The sequence below is a fragment of the Aegilops tauschii genome, chromosome 7, assembly GCF_002575655.3.
Source record: "Aegilops tauschii subsp. strangulata cultivar AL8/78 chromosome 7, Aet v6.0, whole genome shotgun sequence".
In the NCBI taxonomy this organism is placed as follows: Eukaryota; Viridiplantae; Streptophyta; class Magnoliopsida; order Poales; family Poaceae; genus Aegilops; species Aegilops tauschii.
In genome coordinates, this window is record NC_053041.3 from 531923077 (window position 1) to 531946046 (window position 22970).

The following is a 22970-nucleotide window of genomic DNA, read 5'->3' on the forward strand; positions in this document are numbered from 1 at the left end:
CTCGCGGGCGGACCGGTACGAGTCGAGCAGCGCCTCCTGCTCCGCCCGCTCTGCGGCGATCTGCTCCTCCGCCTGCAGGTGCTCCTGGAGGAGATGGTGGTTGTAGGCGGCGTAGGCCTGCGCCTCCCGGAACTGCTCCTCATACTTTTGCCTCACTGTCTCCATGTATTGGGCACGGGCCTCACCGATGGTCATGGTGCAATGCACCAGCGAGGATGGCGCGGAGGAGGGGGTTGGCGCCGGATCGTCGACTACCATGTTCTCCATTGGGACGTCGTCTTCCTCCGGCTGCCTGCCGGCCAGGCAGTCGGCAGCAATGGCTGCCATCTCCTTGTGGTCCGTCGTCCGCCTGTCCCGAAGAGTGCTGGAGCGCGAGGATGCCATGGTGGTCAGTAGTGGTGTGGACAGGAGAAAAGGAACAGAGGCGGATGACTGCGGCTATGGCCAGCGCAGCAGTTTATATAGCAATGGTGGGCGGCGAAGGGACGGACGTGTGGCGCCGGAGTAGCCGCCTCAGCAACCGCGTATCATTAATGTGGGAGGCAGACGGATGACACTTGTGTCATTTGAAGGCGGAGCAATCGCCTGCACTGGGAAGCGGGGCGGGCGGCGCTGACCGTTTCGGGCAGAAAGCGCGCGCGGGCGAGGGAGGCGGTTTGGGTGGGCCAGGGTAGTCAGACTCGTGCTTGGTAGTGGGTCGGTCCAGCAGCCGGACATGCTGGCTCGCCAGCGAGCTCGCCGAGATGAGCGACGACAATCAGACGATGGACGTAGCTTCCGACCAGGAGCCGGCGCCCCTGTCCAAGCCGGTTCATACTCTATTCGTCATAGATCAGGTGCGGCCGCACTTCGACGCCCTAATGGCGGAAGAGCTACCAGCGCAGGAGGACCTGTGCTGCAACCTCCGTCTCGTCAATGAGCACCGGTGAACAAGCGAACGACAATGCCATCGCGGACATGTGGCCCTATGATCCTGGCTTCCCGAATGAGCAGCGGGCGCTGTATCAGACCATCCGTAGGGCCCGCGAGGCCCTCTTCGTCGTCCTTCGAGTTGTTGCGCTCACAGTGGCGCCGCCGTCTCGCGTTGTCAACAAGGTCAACAGACATGAGGAATGAGGAGATGACTTTACTCGGAGAGGATGACAGTGGGGACCCACCAGGGCCATAGCCGCACGTCCGCAAGTGCCTCCTTATTATATACTACAACTGTAAAAAAATTGCTTCCTCCTGGTTTCCTGACATCACGGTCCCACACCATTGTCAACCGATGTAGTCAACAAACGAGAGAATTGCGCAAGGAGCGGCCGACAGCTGGGACCAAGCAGCTCGAGCAGTATTTGTGTTTTTGAGGTGTGAGCACTGCAGAGTTTTTCTTAAGCGATGTTTTCGGTTTTTTTAGACAAGAGCGATGTTTTCGTTGTAGTTCACAAGAGAGCAGGGTATTAACTGGGCGGGCTGTGGCCCGTCTAGCCCAGGCCAGATATCCAGCCCATATATTAATTTTTTTCAAGCTAAAAATGGCTAGCCCAGCTATACTTTTTTTTGAGGAATACCTAGGCAAGATCAACTTGTTATTCTCCGCCCCGCTGGGCTGCAAATCTTTCCTAGGAGGGATGCATTAGGCTTAACAAGAAAATGGGCTTTAAGAAATAATAAATGAGATGTAATTATAAAAACTGGGCTGTAACTATAAAAAATGCACCAAACACGTAATTAGTTTATAAAATATTATTTTTGGATTTTGAAATTTTTAATTTCATTAATTGTTGCGCGCGCAATGTTTCGTTGGATTTTTACGCAAGACAAATTTATATTTAAATTATATTTAATCTGACTAGAAATTTAGGGATAAAAATATTTCGGATCTCATCAAAATGTTGGAAATTTTATTGAATTCTATTTTGAACGGTTGGTTGAAATTATTAATCGTTGTCCTAGCTAGAAATTGGGTTGTACTTTTAACAAACTGTAAATGGGCTGTAGTAAATTCCATTAGAATTCAAAAATGGGCTGTACATTCTTACAAATCTCAAATGGGCTATAAGTTCTCTGGCACACACTTGTGGGCCTACTAAGTTGACGCGTCCCCTCAAAAAATAAGTTGATACGTATGCAAGGCTTTATCAACTTATAGTCAACACACCTCGGTTCTAGCAACAGTGGCCGTTGGATGTCCATCCAACAGATGTCATGCTTCTTCTTCAATCTCGGATATTCTAGCTTCACCCACCCAAAAAATGATTCCTCCCCCTGACATCTAGGGCGCACCATTTCGGAGGCTGACCTATGGGCCTACTAAGTTGACGCGTACCAAGGGCTTTGTCAACTTAGTCAATATAAACGATTCTAGCTGCAGTGACCGTACGATGCCCATCCAACGACCGTCGTGCTTCTTCAACCTCTGGTCTTCTTGCTCCAGCCACCCAAAGCAGCGCCGGCCGTGCCGCCTGCTCCTGCCTCCCGTGGCCGGCTGTGCTGCCGCGGAGGCCTCACAGCCCCTACTACTCCCACCGCTGGCCAGGCCCTGCGGCGACGGCAGCCTCACACCGCAACCGAACCAGTGAACCCTTGTACTCCTCACCGCGTGGGCATCCACTACCGCGTCGTTCCCTTCCTAGGCCTCGCCGTCGTCCACCGCCTTGGTGCTCTCAGCGCGGCGTGGTCAATGTGGTCAACGAACGACTTCCATCGGAAGAGTACTGTATGTGGAGAGGTTGACAGCTGGGTCCACGGCCGCAGCAAGGAAGTGCCTCCTTATTACGCGGAAAATAATGATTCCTCCACCTAACAGCAGGGACCCACCGGACGGGCCACCGTATTTCACGAAAAAAAATGTTTCCCCCCTGACTGCTGGGACCCACCAGCTACATTTTCGCACGCAAGGAAGTGCGTCCATATTACGGGAAAAAATGATTCGCCCCCTGACTGCTGGGACCCACCTGGTACATCTTCGCACGGAAGGAAGTGCCTAACAGTCGGGACCCACCTGGTCGAAGCGTACATAGCGTTGTCATTCTGGTCGCGAACGTGTACGTACATACTGGTCGATCGGTCTGTCTGCAGGCTGCAGCGATGAACCGTGGTTGTGTAAGGAAGGGCACGTGTCGTAGTAGAGGCGCGCACGTGTCGTAGTAGAGGCGCGCACGTAGCATGTACACGTACGTACAGTGGCCAGGGTGCAAGAAAGTAAATACAGCCACGTACATACATACGGGCGGGGTCTCGAATGCCTACTCGCGCATACGTACGGCCAGGGCTCGTGTACATGGCCGGGTTGGAACGGAGAAACTGCATCGTCGTCGTGTTCATGGGGAGGCAACGGAATGCGTCATGTTCATCTCGAGGCAACGGAATGCATGCTGTTCATCGGGCGCCAACCGGCTTGGACGGAACAGCCGATGAAAACGAGGCATGGCGTACCGCAGAACGGAGGAAACGGCCTTGTGTTCGACCGGCCACGGTGGAAACGGGATCCTGTTCATCGGGAGGGGTCTGGTGTACCGCAAAACAGAGGAAACGGACCTCCTACGGTCGAAACGGGGTCCTGTTGATCGGGAGGGGTGTGGCGTACCGCAAAACGGAGGAAACGGACTTGTGTTGGAGCGCTACGGTCGAAACGAGGGTCCTGTTCATCGGGAGGGGTGTGGCGTACCGCAAAACAGGACTCCACGGGATACTGTTCATCTCCACCGTCGACCTCCTCCAGCCTCCACGGGCTACTGTTCATCCACCGTCGACCTCCTCCAGCCTCCACCTGCGACTGTTCATCCACGGGCTCCTATTCATCCAGCCTCCACCGCGCGCTCCTCCACCGGCTACTGTTCAACCAGCGCTCTCCACCGGGTCCTGTTCAACCACCCCTCCACGGGCTACTGTTCATCCAGCCCTCCACCGGCTACTGTTCAACCACCCCTCCATCGGGTCGTCCTGTTCATCCCGCCCTCCACGGGGTCCTGTTCATCCACCGTCTTCGATCGGGGTACTATTCATCCAGCGGCAACGGCCTCTACTACCACGAGTTCCTATTCATCCAACCCCCCACCGGGAACTGTTCATCCAAACCCCCCAACAACGCTCACTGTTCATCCAGAGGCAGCATCAATCGGCTTCAATTAGCAGCAGTAGCGATGGAATCACTCAGGTTCAGTTAACAGCAAGGGATCGATCGCTCGGGTTCAGTAACATAGCTAGTGCAATCGCTCGGGTTCGGTTAGAGCCCAACGCCTTGCACACACGCGTGTACATACGAGAGAAACACACATCGCTCGGCCCCGACCACCCACCATAATCGGGAACTCCCCCGATATTTTTCTTGCCCTCGCTTCTACCATGGTTTTTTCCGTCATGGACGGCCCAAAGAATATCATGCAGCTGCGTCTCCGGCCCGCCCAGGACGAAAAGCCCATTTTCTGTCATGATTTTTTGTCATAGAAGTAGGAGCCCACCACATCTATGATGATACCGGGTTTTGTCAAAATTATCGTCATAGAAGTGCCATAAGTATGACAGAAAAAAATTCGTTTGGCCCAAAATGTCACGGATGTGTCTTTTTTTTGTAGTGTTGCTCACTAAACATTTACACAAGTTTTACAATAAGGCTGATATACCTTGGGTTTCTCTGATTTGGGACACTTATTACAATGGAGTGGTCCCTCATGCAACTGTCCAGTGTGGATCTTCATGGTGGAGGGACATCTTGAAGTTAAGTGAAGTTTATAGAGCACACATTCTGTTATCACAATCAATGATGGAAATAGCTCTCTATTTTGGCACGATACATGGAGCTTGGGTGGAAGCCATCGGCCAATTAACGAGAGATTTCCAAGACTCTTTTCCTTTTCCCTTGATGACAAGATATCTGTCAGGGATTTTATTGAGGACTTTGATATTTGGACATATTTTCAATTGCCCCTCTCTCATGAAGCAATGGATGAGCTGGTTTCTCTCAATTCTGCCTTATCTGGCTTGCAAAGATGCCCCAATGAACCTGGCTCCTGGTCATGGACGCCTGGAAAAGGCTCTTACTCTGCTAAGAGTTATTATACACTGGCTCATGCACATTTACTTGATGATGATCCCTTCAAATGGATTTGGAAGAGCAAGTGTATTATGAAAGGTTTTTGCATGGTTGATGCTGAATGATAGGCTCAACACGAGAGACATGCTTCTGAGAAGTCCTTGGAGATCTGAGGAGGATGACAATCTATGCCCTATGTGTGCCCCAATTGCATGAGGACATAGATCATCTCTTCTTCAAGTGCGCCTTCAGCAACAGAGTTTGGAATTACCTCCAGATTACCTGGTACACAGGGTTATCTCCTAGAGAGTGTATTCTGGCTGCCAAGAGAAGTTTTCAGCATCCTTTCTTCTTTGAAGTGGTTTACCTTGCTGCTTGGAGCATCTGGACCACGAGGAATGATAGAATCTTCAGACATATCAGGCCAACCTTTGGGGGCTGGAAAGCCAAGTTCATTCATGACATCATCCTGCACTCTCATAGGATGAAGGCTTCGATCAAGCCTCTTCTTCTCTAGTGGATCAATACCCTACCTTGATCTTGTGGCATCTTCTTTTGTATATTTGTATATATTTTGTTGTACTTGCATAGGTAGGTCTTTTCATCCCCTAGATAGACTTAGTTAGTTTTCCTTTACATGTTAAGACTTGGGCCTATTTTAATTAAAGGCTATGGGGCTTTTGCCTCACAGTGTTCAGTCAAAAAAAATACAAAATTGTACCCACAGCAAATGAAAATCAAATTGCAGAACTGAACCAAACAGTTAAATGGACAGCAGACCAAATGAACCAAAATAGTTAACTGAGCACAACATTGCAGAATAGAAACATGTACTAGAAGATAAGACAGTTAACAAAACAAAGAATGCTTGAGAACAGTACTACGAAATGTAGCAATTGTTGGACCAAAGTGTTAACTGAACATTACATTTCAGAGGACCAAACTGTTAACTGAACATCAGATTGCATATTAACATTACAGAGGACAAATCACTAGAAGGCACTGGAGGTGGCCTCGAGAAAACAGCACGAACTATATTTTAAAGTAACAACCGCATGGCGGTGTCGACAGTGGCCTCGAAGACGACGTGCTCCTCCAAGATCTGGCGGTCGGCACGCATGGCAGCCATAGCGACCTCGTGCACGCGTGTGGCCGCATGCTACTGAGCTCCACGTTATACTGCGTGCAAAATGGCTGCGGGTGACGCTTAATTGGAGGAGGGGGACAGTGATTTCGGCGGAAGGTGTAGTGCCGTCGGGCGAGGCATGTGGGAGGGGAAAGGAGGAGGATGGTGTGGGTGGGGTGTGGATTACCTGACCATATCGACGAGGTCGTGCAGCAAGAAGAAGGGTCAGTGACGAGGAGGCCGCGTTGCAAGAAGAAGGGTCACCGGCGAGGAGGCGGCGCTGCAAGAAGAAGGGTCGCCGGTGAGGAGGCGGCGCTGCAAGAAGAAGGGTAGCCGGTGAGGAGGCGGCGCTGCTAGAAGAAGGGTCGCCGGCGAGGAGGCTGAACTGCCAGTAAGCAGCAGTGAAGGTTTTAACTTGGAAAGCAAGGAGGAACAATGGAAATGTGGCTTTTGGTGGGAGGGAGGGGCGGGGAGATAGATATTTCCGGAGTGGCAAAAAAAATTCGCTCGGTGCCGCAAGAAACTGGCACGCAAGTGTGGTTCAAGCGGGGGCGGTGGACTGTAGATGGCGAAGCTTCCTACGTAAGCCAGACAAGACGGTGCGCCAAGATATTTTATATCGCATCCCACACGATTCTGTTTAGTAAACTGTTTGTGGTATACCTGATTTTTTTCATTATGTTTTGAAAGATAAAATGGTGTTAAGGAGGGAAAGGATGGTGTTTGAATTGATAGAACATTTACGTACAGTGAACATGCAACTAGTACATGAGTGTCGTGTTTAAATTTGGAATTATTCCGGGTTCGTTTGGCATTTTTATGAATTAATTGAGTTTCTAGGCATTTAATATGCATAATTCAAATTTGAACTACAAGCACATGCTCCAGTGCACCAAAGTTTGTTGAAAAATCGCATGTGTGTCTTTAGGTGAATTTATAGGTCCCATGCAAGAAATGAGAATGAAATTCAAACATCTGGGTGTCGTGGCTCGTCCGGAAAGATTGAGAAACTTGGTTTTTTAATTCCTATAAATCCAAAACACGGCTGAAAATCATGAAACTTGGCATGGTGTCATGACATGGCACCAACATGCTGCGGTAAATTTTTTGGCCGAATTGGGACAAGCTTTGGTGTAAGCTTCTTGCAAACCGGAGCTTCCCTCAAGAAGGCTCGTGGTTCCGAGAGGGAACGTGTCACCTCCGTGTGCGAAACGACATACGTACACTGCCTTCTCCCGTCTTAATTTTTTTACACAGGAAGATTAGACCAAATAGAAGTATCGTGCTAAATTTTGGAATTATTCCGGATTCTTTTGGCCTTTTTGATACATTAATTGAGTTTCTGGGAATTTTGTGCATAATTCAAATTTGAACTACAAGCACATGCTCCAGTGCACCAAAGTAGGTTGAAAAATCACATGTGTGTCCTTGGGGTGAATTTCTAGGTCCAATGCAAGAAATGGGAATGAAATTCAAACATCAGGGCGTCGTACCTCGGCCGTAAAGATTAAGAAACTTGGTTTTTTAATGCCTGTAAGTCCAAAACATGCCTGAAGATCATGAAACTTGGCATGGTGTCATGACATGGCACCAACATGCTGCGTAATTTTTTTGGCCAAATTGGGACAAGCTTTGGTGTAAACTTTTGCAAATCGGAGCTTCCCTCAAGAAGGCTTGTGGTTCCGAGAGGGAACGTGTCACCTCCGTGTGTGAAACGACATACGTACACTACCTTCTCCCGCCTTAATTTTTTTACACAGGCAGATTAGACCAAATAGAACTATCGTGCTAAATTTTGGAATTATTCCGGGTTCGTTTGGCCTTTTTTATACCTTAATTGAGTTTCTGGGCATTTAATGTGCATAATTCAAATTTGAACTACAAGCACATGCTCCAGTGCACCAAAGTTGGTTGAAAAATCACATGTGTGTCCTTGGGGTGAATTTCTAGGTCTCATGCAAAAAATGAGAATGAAATTCAAACATCTGGGCGTCGTGCCTCGGCCGTAAAGATTGAGAAACTTGGTTTTTAATTCCTGTAAATCCAAAACACGCCTGAAAATCATGAAACTTGGCACGGTGTCATGACATGGCACCAACATGCTGCGGTAATTTTTTTGGCCAAATTGGGACAAGCTTTGGTGTAAGCTTCTTGCAAACCGGAGCTTCCCTCAAGAAGGCTCGTGGTTCCGAGAGGGAACGTGTCACCTTCGTGTGCGAAACGACATACGTACACTGCCTTCTCTCACCTTAATTTTTTCACACAGGCAGATTAGACCAAATAGAAGTATCGTGTTAAATTTTGGAATTATTCCGGGTTCGTTTGGCCTTTTTATACATTAATTGAGTTTCTGCGCATTTAATGTGCAGAATTCAAATTTGAACTACAAGCACATGCTCCAGTACACCAAAGTTGGTTGAAAAATCACATGTGTGTACTTGGGGTGAATTTCTAGGTCCCATGCAAGAAATGGGAATGAAATTCAAACATCTGGGCGTCCTGCCTCGGCGAAAAGATTGAGAAACATGGTTTTTTAATTCTTGTAAATTCCAAACACGCCTGAAAATCATGAATCTTTGCACGGTGTCATGACATGGCACCAACATGTTGTGGTAATTTTTTTGGCCGAATTGGGACAAGCTTTAGTGTAAGCTTCTTGCAAACTGGAGCTTCCCTCAAGAAGGCTCGTGGTTCCGAGAGGGAACGGGTCACCTCCGTGTGTGAAACGACATACGTACACTGCCTTCTCCCGCCTTAATTTTTTTACACAGGCAGATTAGACCAAATAGAAGTATCGTGCTAAATTTTGGAATTATTCCGGGTTTGTTTGGCCTTTTTTATACATTAATTGAGTTTCTGGGCATTTAATGTGCATAATTCAAATTTGAACTACTAGCACATGCTCCAGTGCACCAAAGTTGGTTGAAAAATCACATGTGTGTCCTTGGGGTGAATTTCTAAGTCCCATGCAAGAAATGGGAATGAAATTTAAACATCTGGGCGTCGTGCCTCGGTCGTAAAGATTGAGAAACTTGGTTTTTTAATTCTTGTAAATCCAAAACACGCCTGAAAATCATGAAACTTGGCACGGTGTCATGACATGGCACCAACATGACGCGGTAATTTTTTTGGCCGAATTGGGACAAGCTTTGGTTAAGCTTCTTGCAAACCGGAGCTTCCCTCAAGAAGGCTCGTGGTTCCGAGAGGGAACGTGTCACCTTCGTGGGCGAAACGACATACGTACACTGCCTTCTCCCGCCTTAATTTTTTTACACAGGCAGATTAGACCAAATAGAAGTATTGTGCTAAATTTTAGAATTATTCTGGGTTTGTTTGGCCTTTTTATACATTAATTGAGTTTCTGGGCATTTAATGTTCATAATTCAAATTTGAACTACAAGCACATGCTCCAGTGCACCAAAGTTGGTTGAAAAATCACATGTGTGTCCTTGGGTGAATTTCTAGGTCCCATGCAAGAAATGAGAATGAAATTCACACATCTGGGCGTCGTGGCTCGGCCGAAAATCGTGAAACTTGGCATTGTGTCATGGCATGGCACCAACATGTTGTAGTAATTTTTCTGTCCGATTTGCGAAGGCGCACACATTAACAACCAACAAAGTCATTTTGGAACAAGTGTTGTCACGTTAGAAATCGGAAACACAAGTATTATTGAAACCGTGGGCGTTCTACTTACCAATTGCGTGCCGCCACACATCCTCTTTTTTTATTGGCTAGGAGGTGCCATGTGGGGTAGCTATTTGAGTACGGGAGGCGTGATATCAGACCCCTGCGCGTGCTCATCGGGAGGAGAGCCCTTTGACCTCTACCCGCCACGCACCTCCCTCCCAACGTCTCCATTAATGGTGCCCGAGCCCTTGTTCTACGGCGTGGCTATATGTCTCACTAGACTGAGATTTAAGAGAGAAAAATGAAAATCTGAAAAGAAAGTTTTGCACGAATCTTGATGTAAGATCCGACGGACCTATATAGCATTGACTGCGACTTATAGCAAGCATGATGAATATAAGGACGATGACAGTGGATAATAATTGTCTTACATATTTAGGAACATAATTAAAAAAGCCACATGCGGCAACGCCCGAAATACACAAGGGCAAAAGAAGAAGGAAGACAACGATCTGGCTTGCTGATCTTTACTTTCTTGATGCGTTGCTGCAGGCCGCGGGAACTAGTCTCCGCGGCGAGCGGCGATGAGCACTTTCTTGTCCTCAAGATGATGCTTGAGAACATCTACGGATTCCTCCACCAGCCTTCTGCGCTCGATGCGCAGCATGGCATTCTTGTCCATAAGTTTCTCGACGATGACGCCGGTCCTCTTCAACAAGGCAGTGGTCTCCTCCTGTTGCTCCGCACTTCCGACGATCTTGGCCCTCAGCAGGTTGCGCTTGGCCAGGAGCTTCGCATTGCTCTTTTTTTAGTTGTCGGATGACACCTGTAGCCTGTTCGAAAGAGGCTTTCATGTCGTCCTGCAACCTCGCCCAGCCGGAGATCTGATCCATCTGGCTATGGACGATCGCATGCATGCGCCTGCAAGAGTCCTCGCCTGCCCGTGAGACATTTTCCCAGGCCGCCGCGGCACGGGAGGACATCTCTGCTGCATTCGCGGCACGGCGGGACATCTCTTCTGCTTCCGCGGCGCGGCCGAACCAATCTGGTGCATCGCCAGTGCGGCGGGACCTCCGTCCTGCTTCGGCAGCGCGGCGGGACCTCTGTGCTGCTACGGCCACGCGGCGGGACATGCCGGCTGCGTTCGCGGCGAGGCGGCACATGTCTCGTGCTTCCGCTTCCATGCTCGCATCTCCCTGGTGGCAATCTCTCGACCTAGAACTCACGCTGGCCATGGCAGACGCAAGGAAACGATGATGGATGACTTGTTTGTTTTTGTGGATGAGGAGTTGAGGAGGAATGTGCAGTCATCTTGGAGTACTAGTATTTATAACCGAGTACTAATAAGCTCCTAAGTGGGAAACCGTTTAGGTTTTGATCGGTGTGAACAGGTTTGCAATTTGGAATGTGACGGGACGCGGGCTCAAAATTTACTGACGGTTATAAGTGTGGCACTATTCCCGGAAGGCGCAACGTGGGCACATTCGACTTCTCGACCGCGTACGTGGCGTTTCCACCATAGGGTGCACCGCAATAGGCAATGTCAGCACACGTCTTGTTCCAACAACCGTGCGCGCTCGTTATTACCATCGCGCATGCTTTTTTAATTTAAAATGTGTGTGCCCGTCTAGCGCACACACGTTGATCTATCTAACTGTTTTAGTTTGTTGTGGCTAATCACAAACAGTTCATCCGCGTGAAGTGTATGTCATCAATCGCAGACACTTTGATCTGGCTGACCCGTTTCTATTCTGTTGCCTAATCACAAACAGTTAATCCTTCTGAAGCGTATGCCCTCAATCGCACACACCTTTATCTAGCTGCCCGTTTCTATTGTTCCTCCTCATCACAAACAGTTCATCCGAGTGAATCGTATGTTGTATATCGCACACACCTTCATCTGGCTGCCCGTTTCTTTTGTTCCGCCTCATTGCAAACAGTTCATTGAACTGAACCGTATGCCCTGCATCGCACACGCAACTAAAATCTGAACAGTGTTTGATGGCTCCGCCATCGCAAACGTTTTGCACTTTTTTTACGGTTCTTTTACACCACCATTTGCGATTATTCCATCGCACACAGTTTCGTCGAAGGGTCTCTGATCGTAGTGTCGCGTTAGCAGAATCCTGTAGTAGTGTTGCGTTGATTCCTTCGCCCAAAAATCACATATATTCCAGAAAAGATCATATTAAATCGCCAGAGTATTTTGACCTTGGTAGATGTTGATTTTCTGTAAAACCAAAAAAATGCAACAATCGTCAAGTAGCACTGGGCACCACAAGTTAGTCCAAAAAATATATAAAGATGCATGAAAACCATATATAATTGATGTAAACATAGCATGAATACTTTATAAATTATAGATACGTCGGAGATGTATCAAAACTCAGAACATAAAACATCTCATTGCATAGCAGATGGGTTATCCAATAAACTAAACCATGATAAAGCATTTGCCTCCAAAGATAAAGGAAATATTTCTTCAACACACCATCTTGGGGTAAATCTGAAAGCTTAAAGAGACCACATAATTCAAGAAGATAACATAAGTGTTCTTCAAGAGGATCTGTTTTGTTAGCCCTTACATGTTCAAGAAAGCTAATAGCAATATTATATAGAAGGTGGAGGTTCTACCCTAACCACATGGATGGCATATGCGACCCCTCCTAATGACAAGTTCATAGCAGTGAGCAAATCTATAGTGAACTAAAATAGTAAACAAAATAAAAAACAACAAGCACATTAATGTTTTTCTTACCAAATTCCAGGTATCAAGAGTGTTACCCTCTCCGGCAATAGTGCCAACAAAGAGTCTTGATACCAACAAGTATATGTGATCTATCGTAGCCTTTTTGATAAGTAAGAGTGTTAAACCCAACGAGGATTAGAAGAAATTAGTTAATGAAAGCTATCAAGATATCACTGTAAATCTACAAAGAGTGTTTGATGATTTGTTTGAAAGCAAGAGTAATTGCAAGAAAGTAAATAGTAAGAAAAGTACAACGTGCAGCAAGTGGTCCAATCCTAAATTATGCTAAGGACAAGCCGGTGGTTTTACTTATTGGGATCAAGGCATTCTTTAGGACACACGGGAGTTTCACGAGGTTACTTTCATCAAGATCCATTGAGTTACCATTTATTGCTTTGATAACTTATTGTGCGGTGGAACCTATGATAATGTGATGTTCTTATTCGAACAAACAACATACTTATGATTATACCTCTATGCAAGCATCCGCAAATACAAGAGAGTAATTAAGATAACATCTAACCATAGCAGTATATTCTAGGGTTCCATCACCCCTCATGCAATAGTTCACAAACTTAGGGTAAAGTAATATATGTCACTCCGGCTACCCATCCATGAACAAACTAATCACATGGTACACTCCTATAGGCCCTTAAAGGTGAAGTGATATGTTGTTGATGTTCGCACTTCACCACTAGAGAATTACACCACAACATAATATCAAAACATTGAACTAGATCCAACTTCACAAGATTACTAGCAACAAGGTTTGTCCCATGTCCTCAAGAATGCAACGAACTACTCACAACACATCATATGGATCATGATCAATGGAGATGAATATATGAACAGCAATTTGAACATACGAATCTTTCACTAATAAAATTTCTAAGCATCAACTACAAGGAGTAATCAACACCAGAAACTACACTCAGCAAAGCATCTAAGGTAAAAGTTCATAGATCAAAAAGATGGGGTGAATGGAGTTGATGAAGATAGTGGTGTTGATGGACATGATGATCACAACAATGAATGGAGTGTTGGTGATGATGATGGCTTCAAATTCCCCCTCTCGGAGGGATGGATCTTCGGCAGAATCAACCTGCTAGAGGACAAAAGGGCTCCACCACGTTCCGCCTCGCAACGGCGGCATAAAAATCATAGATTAATTATATGGAGTTTTTTAGGTCAGAACTAAATTTATAGCCGAAGGGCGTCGAGAGGCGTCAACCAGGGCCTCCACGCGGCCAGGGGTTGCGTCGCCAGGCCGCGTGGAGGTTCAGCCCCTGTGGCTCCCCTCTAGACCTACTTCTGCCCCCTAGCTTCTTTACCTCCGAAAATAATTCAGTAAAATTTTCAGCTTTTTTAGAGCTCCGGAAAAATACTTTTTCTTATGTTGTTGTTTTGCCTCTATTTTCCAATGGTGTGATATTTCCATGAAAATTTCCCTCTATGTGTGTTACATGAGAATTGAAGGAAAAATGAATTAGGATTGATCAATAATGTGCAAAATTTCATTGATAAAGAGTAAAATGTAATAAGAAATAGTGATGCAAAATAGACGTATCACATCCCCATCATCGGTTATTCTCCTTCCATCGTCAGTTCCAGCAAGGATGCACGTCGGTTCTAGCATCGCCAAGCATGGGTTGTAGGAAAAAACGACCGGTTGAAGAAAAAACATGACGTCGGGTCGTGCGCTGTAGCTTCCACCGGCGGTGGTTGCAATCGAAGCATGAGAGCATCTCTACCAGTTCGGCCCCCCAGGACGCCGAAAAAGAGCCGCCTGGGGCCAAGCCGGTGCTTGCTTGGCACGTGGGTGCGACTGCGTTCCCCAGTCAACGCCCCCAGGTCGCCGCCAAAGTCGCGCAAACTCGGCGATATTTCATACAAATTTGTACAAACTCGGTGATCTGGCACAAACTCGGCGATATTTCATTGAAATTTATACAAAAACAGATAAACACGCAAAGTACGCCTCCAACTACGCCAAACTGCGCCTACGCCTAGCCCTGCTCAGCCGCGGCCGCCGCCCGCCATCTACATGCCGAGGAGCCTGTAGAAACGGGTGTAGTCGCCGTCGTCGTCGTCGTCGCGCGCCGCGCCGGAGCCGTCGCAGTCCCTACTGCACCCTTGCCCAGGGTCGTCGGCGCGCGGTGGGGGGTTGGACGGCCCGGCCTCGTCCTCCTCGTCATTGTCGAGGACGATGACTCCACCCTCCTCGCGTCCACGGTGCGGGCCTGGAGCTCCGCGTATGCCCGGCGCTGGCGGAGCACCTGCTCGTGGACGTAGTCCTCCCTTGCCCATTTTAGGGCGGCCTCATCGTCGGGGGCCACTATGCCCGCGTGCTCCGGCCTCACGGGCCGCGGCGCTCAAAGAACATCGTCCACAATGTGTGGCTGTCGGCGGCGTACCTCGGCTCGTCGTGCAGCCCCTTCGGGTTTGTGCGGATGCGGGCGATCTCGGCCCGTCGTGCAGCCCCTTCGGGCACTGGTGGCACCAGGACGCCGCTTGCGCTCAACTTCCACGCCCCGGCACATGCATGTCCGGGGGCGCCGGATAGTCGGCCTCGTAGAGGAGGCGCGCCTCCGGCTCTTAGAGATGGCGGCGGCCGAAGCCGTTCGCCGCCGTGCCGTCGCCTGGGTACCTCTCAACCATTTGCTCATCGGCGGGAAGGGAGGAGTGCGTTGCTTTGCGTGGCGATGTGAGGTGAAGTGTGAACGCTGTGGTGTTCACCGGCGGGGAGATCGGCTTTTATAGCCGCAGCGGGGCGGCGAGAGCCTGCATGCTGGGCGACGCGTGGCGGGAGCGGGCGGGACGCGGGTCGGTGGCACCTTCACTACGCCACCCGTGAGGCATCAATGGAGGCTGACCGGCGCGGCAGCGCGGCAGCCTTGGCCAGCCTTGGCATTGATTCCCGCAGGAACCGAGGCGATGAGGACGACGAAGCGGCGTCTAGCTGACTCGGCTGGCCCATCCCCGTTCACGCCAAAAACGCGTTCCTCTGGCAAAAAACGTGTTCGGCCTGATTCGGCCTGGGTCCGCCGGTGCCAGTTTTAGCCTAAACCGATGAAAAACGGGCTCCTGAAGCGCGACTGGGCCGATTTTCGGCCGCCGGCGCCAAAAAAACACCTGAAGGGGGGGCCTGTTGGGGACGCGGCTGGAGATGCTTTGAGGGAACATAGCCACGTATCGTCACTTACCAATCAGGCTAATCCACCTGGTCGGAAACGGAGCGCGCCGGCCGGGTGGCGAGCGCGTGCATCTCAACCAATATGGTAAGCTCTAGATAGAGGACGGTGCAACACCTGACCGCTGGACGCGCTGTTGCAAACGCAGCTTACTTTGCTACTACCAAAACTGATCAAACATTGACAACTATTTATGAGGCCCTGCCAAAAAAAATTTTGGCGGATGTCCTGCCAAATATATTGACACGTCGACTCTGGACATCAAACCAATCATGCCAACCATGGGCGAGGTGGTCGGCTATAAAACCCATAAACCCATCGAAGTAGCCACTCCCTCTCTCGCTGATCTCTCTCGCGCGCGCTGTGAGCTCCCCGTCTGATCACGCTTCGACTGCTCTAAGAGCATCTCTAGCAGACCCCGTATAAATGTTCAAACCCGCAAAATAACCGTTATTTGCAGTTCTAGACGGAAAAACGAGCCTGAACAGACCCCGCAAAATCATTCGACCCTTAAAAAAATTTAAGGGGCCCTGCAAACGCGAACGCGAAACCCTCGTATATACAGTTTTGAGGGCAATTTTAACAGGGCCTTGCATACCGGTCAACGTTGGCGGTTGAGGAATCTTTGCTCCCGCAAATGCCATGAAGCTCGCCCGGCCGCCGCGCCCGTCCGCCCCGGCCACCGCGCTCGCCCGCCGGCCGTCCGATAGCCTGCCGGCCCTCCGTCCCGGCCGCCGCGCTCGCCCGTAGCTCCGCAGCCCTCGAACGGAGCTAGCTAGCTAGCTCAATCCATTCGAACGGAGCTAGCACTAGTAGAAAAAGGGGCTTTCGTTCAGGCCTGGCCAGCCCATTAGTCCCGGTTCTGCCACGAACCGAGACCAATGGAAGCATTTGTCCCGGTTCGAGAGCCCAGGGGGGCGGCCGGGGCCTCGTGGGCATTGGTCCCGGTTCGTCTGGGCCCATTTGTCCCGGTTCTTGGCACGAACCGCGGCCAATGGGCCTCGCTCCTGGCCCACAACCATTGGTCCCGGTTCGTGGCAGGAACCGGGACAGAAGGATGGCCATTAGTCCCGGTTCCAGCCACGAACCGGGACAAATGAGTTGCCTATATATACCCCATCGCCGGCGAGCAGAGCACTCCACAGTGCTCTGTTTTTGCTGGCCGGCGAGGAAGGGCATTTGGGTGCTCTAGCTCACCTCTTATACATGTGAGGTGTTCGATGAAATGCCCGAGCCACACTAGTTAAGCTTTCTCCTCTAGAAGCTCGACCTCGACAAAGGAAGGTTAGATTTTAATTATACGACACAATCTACTTAACAAAAAATCAGTCCATCTAGCCTCTTGATGTAAGCAACCTTTGTTCTTTTAAAGGACAGCTCTTAAAAAGAAAGAAAGGAATATTGTTCTTGGATAATTTCCAGGAAAAGGTAAAATATACTTTCTTGGACTATATATCCTACGGTTTTGAGCTCAACTTTATGGTGGCTATAGATTTTACAGGTTAGTTTCTTAATTAACAGCTTAAATGATTTTTATGTAGCTATGTTAACGATTTGTTGTCAATTTACGATTTTTTTGGTGCTTGTGTTTCCAGCAAGTAATGGTAATCCTGGTTCACAATGGTCTTGGCACTACATTGACCCCTCTGGCAGTCTAAACTTATACCAGCAGGTTAGGAATTTTACGACGTCAATAGGATATTCTTGAAACTGAACACCTTCTCATTGAACCATTTGATGAACCAGGCAATACAAGGGGTCGGCAAAGTTCTGCGGTTGTATGGCAATGGTAGCAAAATTCAAGCATTGGGTTTTGGTGCATCTATACAAGGCCATCATCTATCATACTGTTTCAACTTGGTCAATGAGGAGGTAAGATTCATTATGTACTTCGTTCATTTACTTGTCATCAGTAGTATTTAACTGAACAACTAATGTTTCACACACAAGAACATAGCTCTCCAGAGCCCACTTCTGTTAAGCTTCCAATACCCTTCTGTTTTTGGCTTTCCTTGCAAATGTTAGCGGGCAGATATTGTTGACTCAGAAATTAGATTCCTGTTAGACTCATGAATATCATGGTTACAAAGTAGTGATGTTCTTATCATGTTCGACCTATTGGCACAAGATATATCGTCCTACAAAATGATGTTGTTCCAGAATTGTTGCTGAATGCTGCCAAAATATTAGAGCAACGTGTATAATACTCCCTCCGTTTCTAAATATAAGCCTTTTTAGAGATTTCAATACAGGCTACATACGATGTATATAGACATATTTTAGAGTGTATATTCATTCATTTTGCTCCGTATGCAGTCTATATTGAAATCTCTAAAAGGGCTTATATTTTGGAACGGAGGAAGTAGTACAGAATAACTGATGTATTTTAATTATATTGCTTATTATATATCACTTTTGCAGATCTAGTGCATTTTTTGCAGCTGATAGCACTTAAATTTCTCAGACCGCCTTTTGATGTTTACGGACTTGTCTATTCCTATCACAGCTCACAGGAGTTACTGAGGTATTTGCAGCTTATGAATCTACTCTAAAAGTGGTTTCTCTTGCGGGGCCAACCATGTTTGGGCCCGTGATCAACAAAGCTGCAGAAATTGTCAGCCATTCTGTGGAAAACGGAAATAAAACATATTCGGTCTTGCTCATTATTACGGTATGTAATCAGATATCCTTATGTGATCTCTGTTAGTTCACAAAATTCACCCAAGCATTGTTTGCAGGCTGGAGTATTTACCGACAAGCAAGAAACAATAGATTCTATTGTGAGGGCATCAGAGTTGCCGCTATCAATTCTCATTGTGGGAGTAGGAGATGATGATTTCACAGAAATTAAGGTACACGTTTACTGAATATTTTCAGAATTGAGCTTTATGAGGGCACTTTAACGGCATCTGCGATGCCGCCATGCGTCCAAACAAAGATGCAGGAATTCACTTGCACCTACCAGAAACAATTCTTCTAATCACATGTAGTTTGCCTGATGAACAAAGGCCGTCTGCCTATTTTTCAACGCAACATGAAGTACCACTAGTGTTTATCTGACAATTCCCCCTGGCTTTGTCAGATGCTAGAGGCGGGCTACGGTAAGCGGCTGGAAAGCTCAACAGGTCATGTCGCGAGCCGGGACATTGTACAGTTTGCTCGCATGAAGAAAAATGGAGGTCAGCAGCAGTTTCACGTACCTTCGACTAACTCCGGCTGCTTTACCACCGTGGTTATTCCTGACCTGAAAAAATAACTGTGACACCCATCACTGAAAGGCAACAATTTTGTGTGCAGGTCAGAAGGTTCTCCAAGGTCTGCTGGATAAGCTACCTGGGCAGCTCGTGGAGTACATATCCAGCCCCCGCCCGGTGGATTACCACACATTAGACAAACTTGGGCTAGCAATTGGAAAAACCGAGAGATATTTTGCCACCAACCATTTGGGTGTGTTTGGCAGCAAATTATTGTAAAAACCAAAGTATTGAAAAAACAACAGTATTTTAGCATGTTTGTATCCACTTTTAGCAGATATACCATGGTTTACGCACATCAAAGTGTTTTGGAGACTCCTACTGCTTAGCAGCCTCCAAACTCCTAGAGTAACAAGGTTGGTAAGCACAAGTAGGGGGGTCACAAATTCCTCTTTGAATCATCAAAGTTTGGGCAAGAGTGGTTGGAGGAATCAATGGGGTGTGAGCTTTTTCAAGATCTAATGGAGGGTAGTTCAAATGGGAAAGATTGGGCTAGAGGAAGAAGAAAGGGTTCCTTTTATACCCCTGGGCGCCAAATCGCCACTCTCCTTCACATTGCTTAATAATCAACTGCGTTTGATTCAAGACTTCATTTTTGAATTTCTCAAAAACCACCGTTTGCCACGATCCCAGCCTGGTAGGATCCGGATCTTTGTGCTTACACACAGCAATATGGAAAATACCAGAAATAACCACAAGTCAAAGTACTACAATGATGATCCAAGCTTAGTCGAAAATCCATAGGAGCGCCCTCCCAGGCTTAGTTCATTACAGAGTTGCTTGGCCCATGGCATGCATACCGCTGGATTTATACCATCCCATCTCTTCTACTGCATGCTATTGCCTTCAAGATTGGATGAATAACCAAAATTCAGCTTCAACTTCAGCATCTACTCTGCAGCATGTGCTGAACGTCGCTGCATGCCGATTCACATGTTTCCATGTAGCGATCGGGTAGATGAGCATAAACTGCAGCTATAATGTAGTTTAGGGGTCGAGAGATGATTTGCTGGTATCTGCGCCAGCACCGTGGCTAGACGCCTTCTTCATCTCCAACGCAGTTTTGTACGGCGGGGCGATGGGAGGCTGGACTGGATCTAGGCTCTGGTAGGTGCCGCCTTCTGTGCTCGGGAGGGGGTATGAACGGTCCGAATCGTAACCGCTGAGGTCGCCACAAGCCAGAAACGGGATGTAGACCTTGTTTGGTCCCTCCAACCATCCGCTTCTGCAATCTGCACGTGAAAAATAGCATAGAGAAGTTGGTATCATGTATCATACGTTCAGCCTATTGCAGCAGTAGAGCATATCATTCTCGGTACCTAAATCATCAGCCCCAGAAGGAGTTCCCACTTTCTCCAACAGGTGATATAAATCTTTCTCTTTGAAGCCCTCTGGAGGTGAGTAGTTCTCGCAAACTGCAAATGCCTCTGTTTGACAAACATAAAGTTAAGACCATATAAAAAACAACACTTCCCATCAAGCGGAAAATATTATCGATGCCAAAAAGACAATAACATCAGAATATCAGTAATGCGACAAAAATGACGTGTCATATGGGAAAATAGGCAGGCAGACATACAAAAGGTACATGCTGACCCATTCTCCTTTTAAGCAACGAAGGCTTACCGATACTTGAGTTGCGGCTGCTTTTTGGCTTTGCAAATGTAACTTGTGAGAAGAACAGCTTTAACTGCATAAAACATTGATAGCAATAAGCACTATACCGTTTCCACATAAACACCTTGTGCAAACATCTAGACTGAATCAGTAAGTTAAATGCCACTTCTACTAAACAGCGTGTAAAATTGTAGCAATATCATGGCAACTCTACCGTGTACAATTGAGAGAAAAACTGGAGGCAACAATCTGGATAACAATATAGACTATTTGTAATCAACCTATACAGAAAAGACACAAGAAAACTGATGACTAACGTCCTCGATCAAACAAAATGTTTCTGAAGTACATATGGAAATTCCTAACCAGACAAGCAAACCAGCACCAACCAATACCTGGCAATACAGGAGACTTGTATCTTTACCCCGGAAAATCTTCGCAACAAATTTTCCACCAACTTTAAGTACATGAGTCACAATTGTCAGTGCCTAAATGCAACACATATATATACACAAATTAGCCAAGTAAACAAGCAACTTGCAAATTCAATCTGCAAAACTAAGACAAGGAAAACTGCAACTATTGGAAAATATAATAAGTTAATGGAACCATAGTGTTACACCATGTTGTTCTACAACATAAACAGCAACCAATTATCCAAAGGTTGGGTAAAAATGGCCCAATGTTCAATACAAAAATACAAATAAGGTATTGCACCGAAAGTAAACATTTTAAGGTAGAATGTCGAACATAAACTGCAGGGTTAAGATATCATTATTCTTGGGCAATGTATCTTATGGACACTGCGAATTGCTTCCAAAAGTATCTCTGATCTAAATTGATATGCAGAGACAGAGAAAAATATACCAACCGCCAATATAAGCTGGGACTGAACAAACTCGTCCATATCATGAAGTCCAGTAACTGCAATCATCCAAAGCAAAATAAGAACCAGAAGTGCCATAAAAACATGTAACGTGGTTATGGACCACTTGTCTAGCAATGCAATCTTACCATCAGGGGCACCATCACAGACAACCAAGTCCGCTTTGCATCCATCAAAGTGCCTGATAACCTGGAAGCATATTTACATTTGTTACAGCAAGCAGAAGTTTCATCAGAGATTTTATCTATGTGTCCATCCATCTCACCACTTCCGCTGTTCGAGCATTGGTGATGTCGCCCTGCACTTGTATGACACCTTCTATCGGAGCCATAGGTTGCAGATCGATTGCGACGATGAGAGGAAGGCCACCATCTCTGGTATAAGCAGAGCACAGAAACAATCAGATACAAAGAATGAAATTATGTTGGAACATAAGGTGTGTTCGCAGTGACGCTATTACTCACTTGCCGTCAGATGATAGCTTCGCCGGTAAATACAAATTGCGGCTCAAAACCTGCATGTGTGATTGAGATAAAGCAATGGAACAACATATGAAAGTATGGATGGGGAAAACCTGGGCATGCGAATACCTGGCTCCAGCTCCCAGGAGCGGCGCACAGGTCAACGGCACGCTTCACTCCTGCAAACACGAACAGCAAAACGATAACGCCCTGTGGTTAATTCGATGCTGTGCATCAATGGAAGCAAGTGGCAGGAAGGCGAGCGAGCCGATTGGGTTGAGACACTAGACCGTGGAAGATGTTGAACTCCTGGTCGATCTGCATGAGCTTGAAGGCGCTGCGAGCCCTCCACCCCTCCTCCTTGGCCTTCCGGTAGTAGATGTCCTGGGAAACCGACGGGCGGACAAGCGAGTCGCGGGCACGGTGAGGGGCGGCGAAGCGAAGCGGGGCAGGGGAGGGGGAGAAGCTGACTGATAAGGAGAGGGGGGCCGCGTACCCGCTTGTCTTTCGAAGCCTTGCCCATGGCGATGAGAAGCCGAGTGCAGCGCAGGAAAGGAGCGGCGCGGCGGGGGCTGAGGGCGGTGTGCGCGGAGGTCCGATCGGAGATGACGGCGAGGAGGGAGGAGCGGCCGGCGTGGCGGCGCGGCGCGGGTAGTCTGTCTGCTAGGTGCCGATTGCGGCTGGGCTGGGCTGTTGGGCCTATCTCGCTCTATACGGCTTGCTATCTGTACCTATTCTCAAAAACAAAAAATCTGTATATCGGTCCCCCAGTGTCTGAACTCTGAAGCACATCGTGGCCGATGTTTTGAGCCTTTTACTAAAGTTTAGCCGGATCTGATCTTCGATCGAAAGTATTTCGGGATCTAACCCTTTTGCTACCGCTAAAAACCCTAAAAAAATAGGTAATTTATCCATGTTAGCGCAGTGCTGACCTACCATCAAACAGGCTAGCGGTAACCTGTGTACTCCTACCGCCGATGCGCCCGGCAGTAGATGAGTACACACTGTATCTGATACTTAAAAAAAATTGCGGTAGGGC

At 47.7% G+C, this 22970-nt stretch overlaps 2 protein-coding genes across 2 annotated transcripts; one reads left to right on the top strand and one right to left on the bottom strand.

The window, feature by feature from the left end:
* Nucleotides 1-17192: 17192 nt before the first annotated feature.
* LOC109785892 (protein BONZAI 3-like) lies at nucleotides 17193-19186 on the top strand. The gene is made up of 7 exons (XM_045231528.1): nucleotides 17193-17214; nucleotides 17309-17385; nucleotides 17460-17585; nucleotides 18220-18384; nucleotides 18452-18565; nucleotides 18796-18892; nucleotides 19011-19186. The coding sequence occupies exons 1-7, from the start codon at nucleotides 17193-17195 to the stop codon at nucleotides 19184-19186; spliced, it is 777 nt and encodes a 258-aa protein (XP_045087463.1).
* A 356-nt stretch (nucleotides 19187-19542) lies between these two features.
* LOC109785893 (uncharacterized) lies at nucleotides 19543-22658 on the bottom strand. The gene is made up of 11 exons (XM_020344474.4): nucleotides 22428-22658; nucleotides 22222-22315; nucleotides 22061-22110; nucleotides 21935-21984; nucleotides 21736-21844; nucleotides 21599-21659; nucleotides 21456-21508; nucleotides 20980-21072; nucleotides 20594-20657; nucleotides 20287-20394; nucleotides 19543-20199 (listed from the first exon to the last, which is right to left on the bottom strand). Exons 1-11 carry the CDS (start codon nucleotides 22452-22454, stop codon nucleotides 19955-19957), a joined length of 954 nt encoding a protein of 317 aa, XP_020200063.1. The 5' UTR covers nucleotides 22455-22658; the 3' UTR covers nucleotides 19543-19954.
* Between the last annotated feature and the right edge of the window lie 312 nt (nucleotides 22659-22970).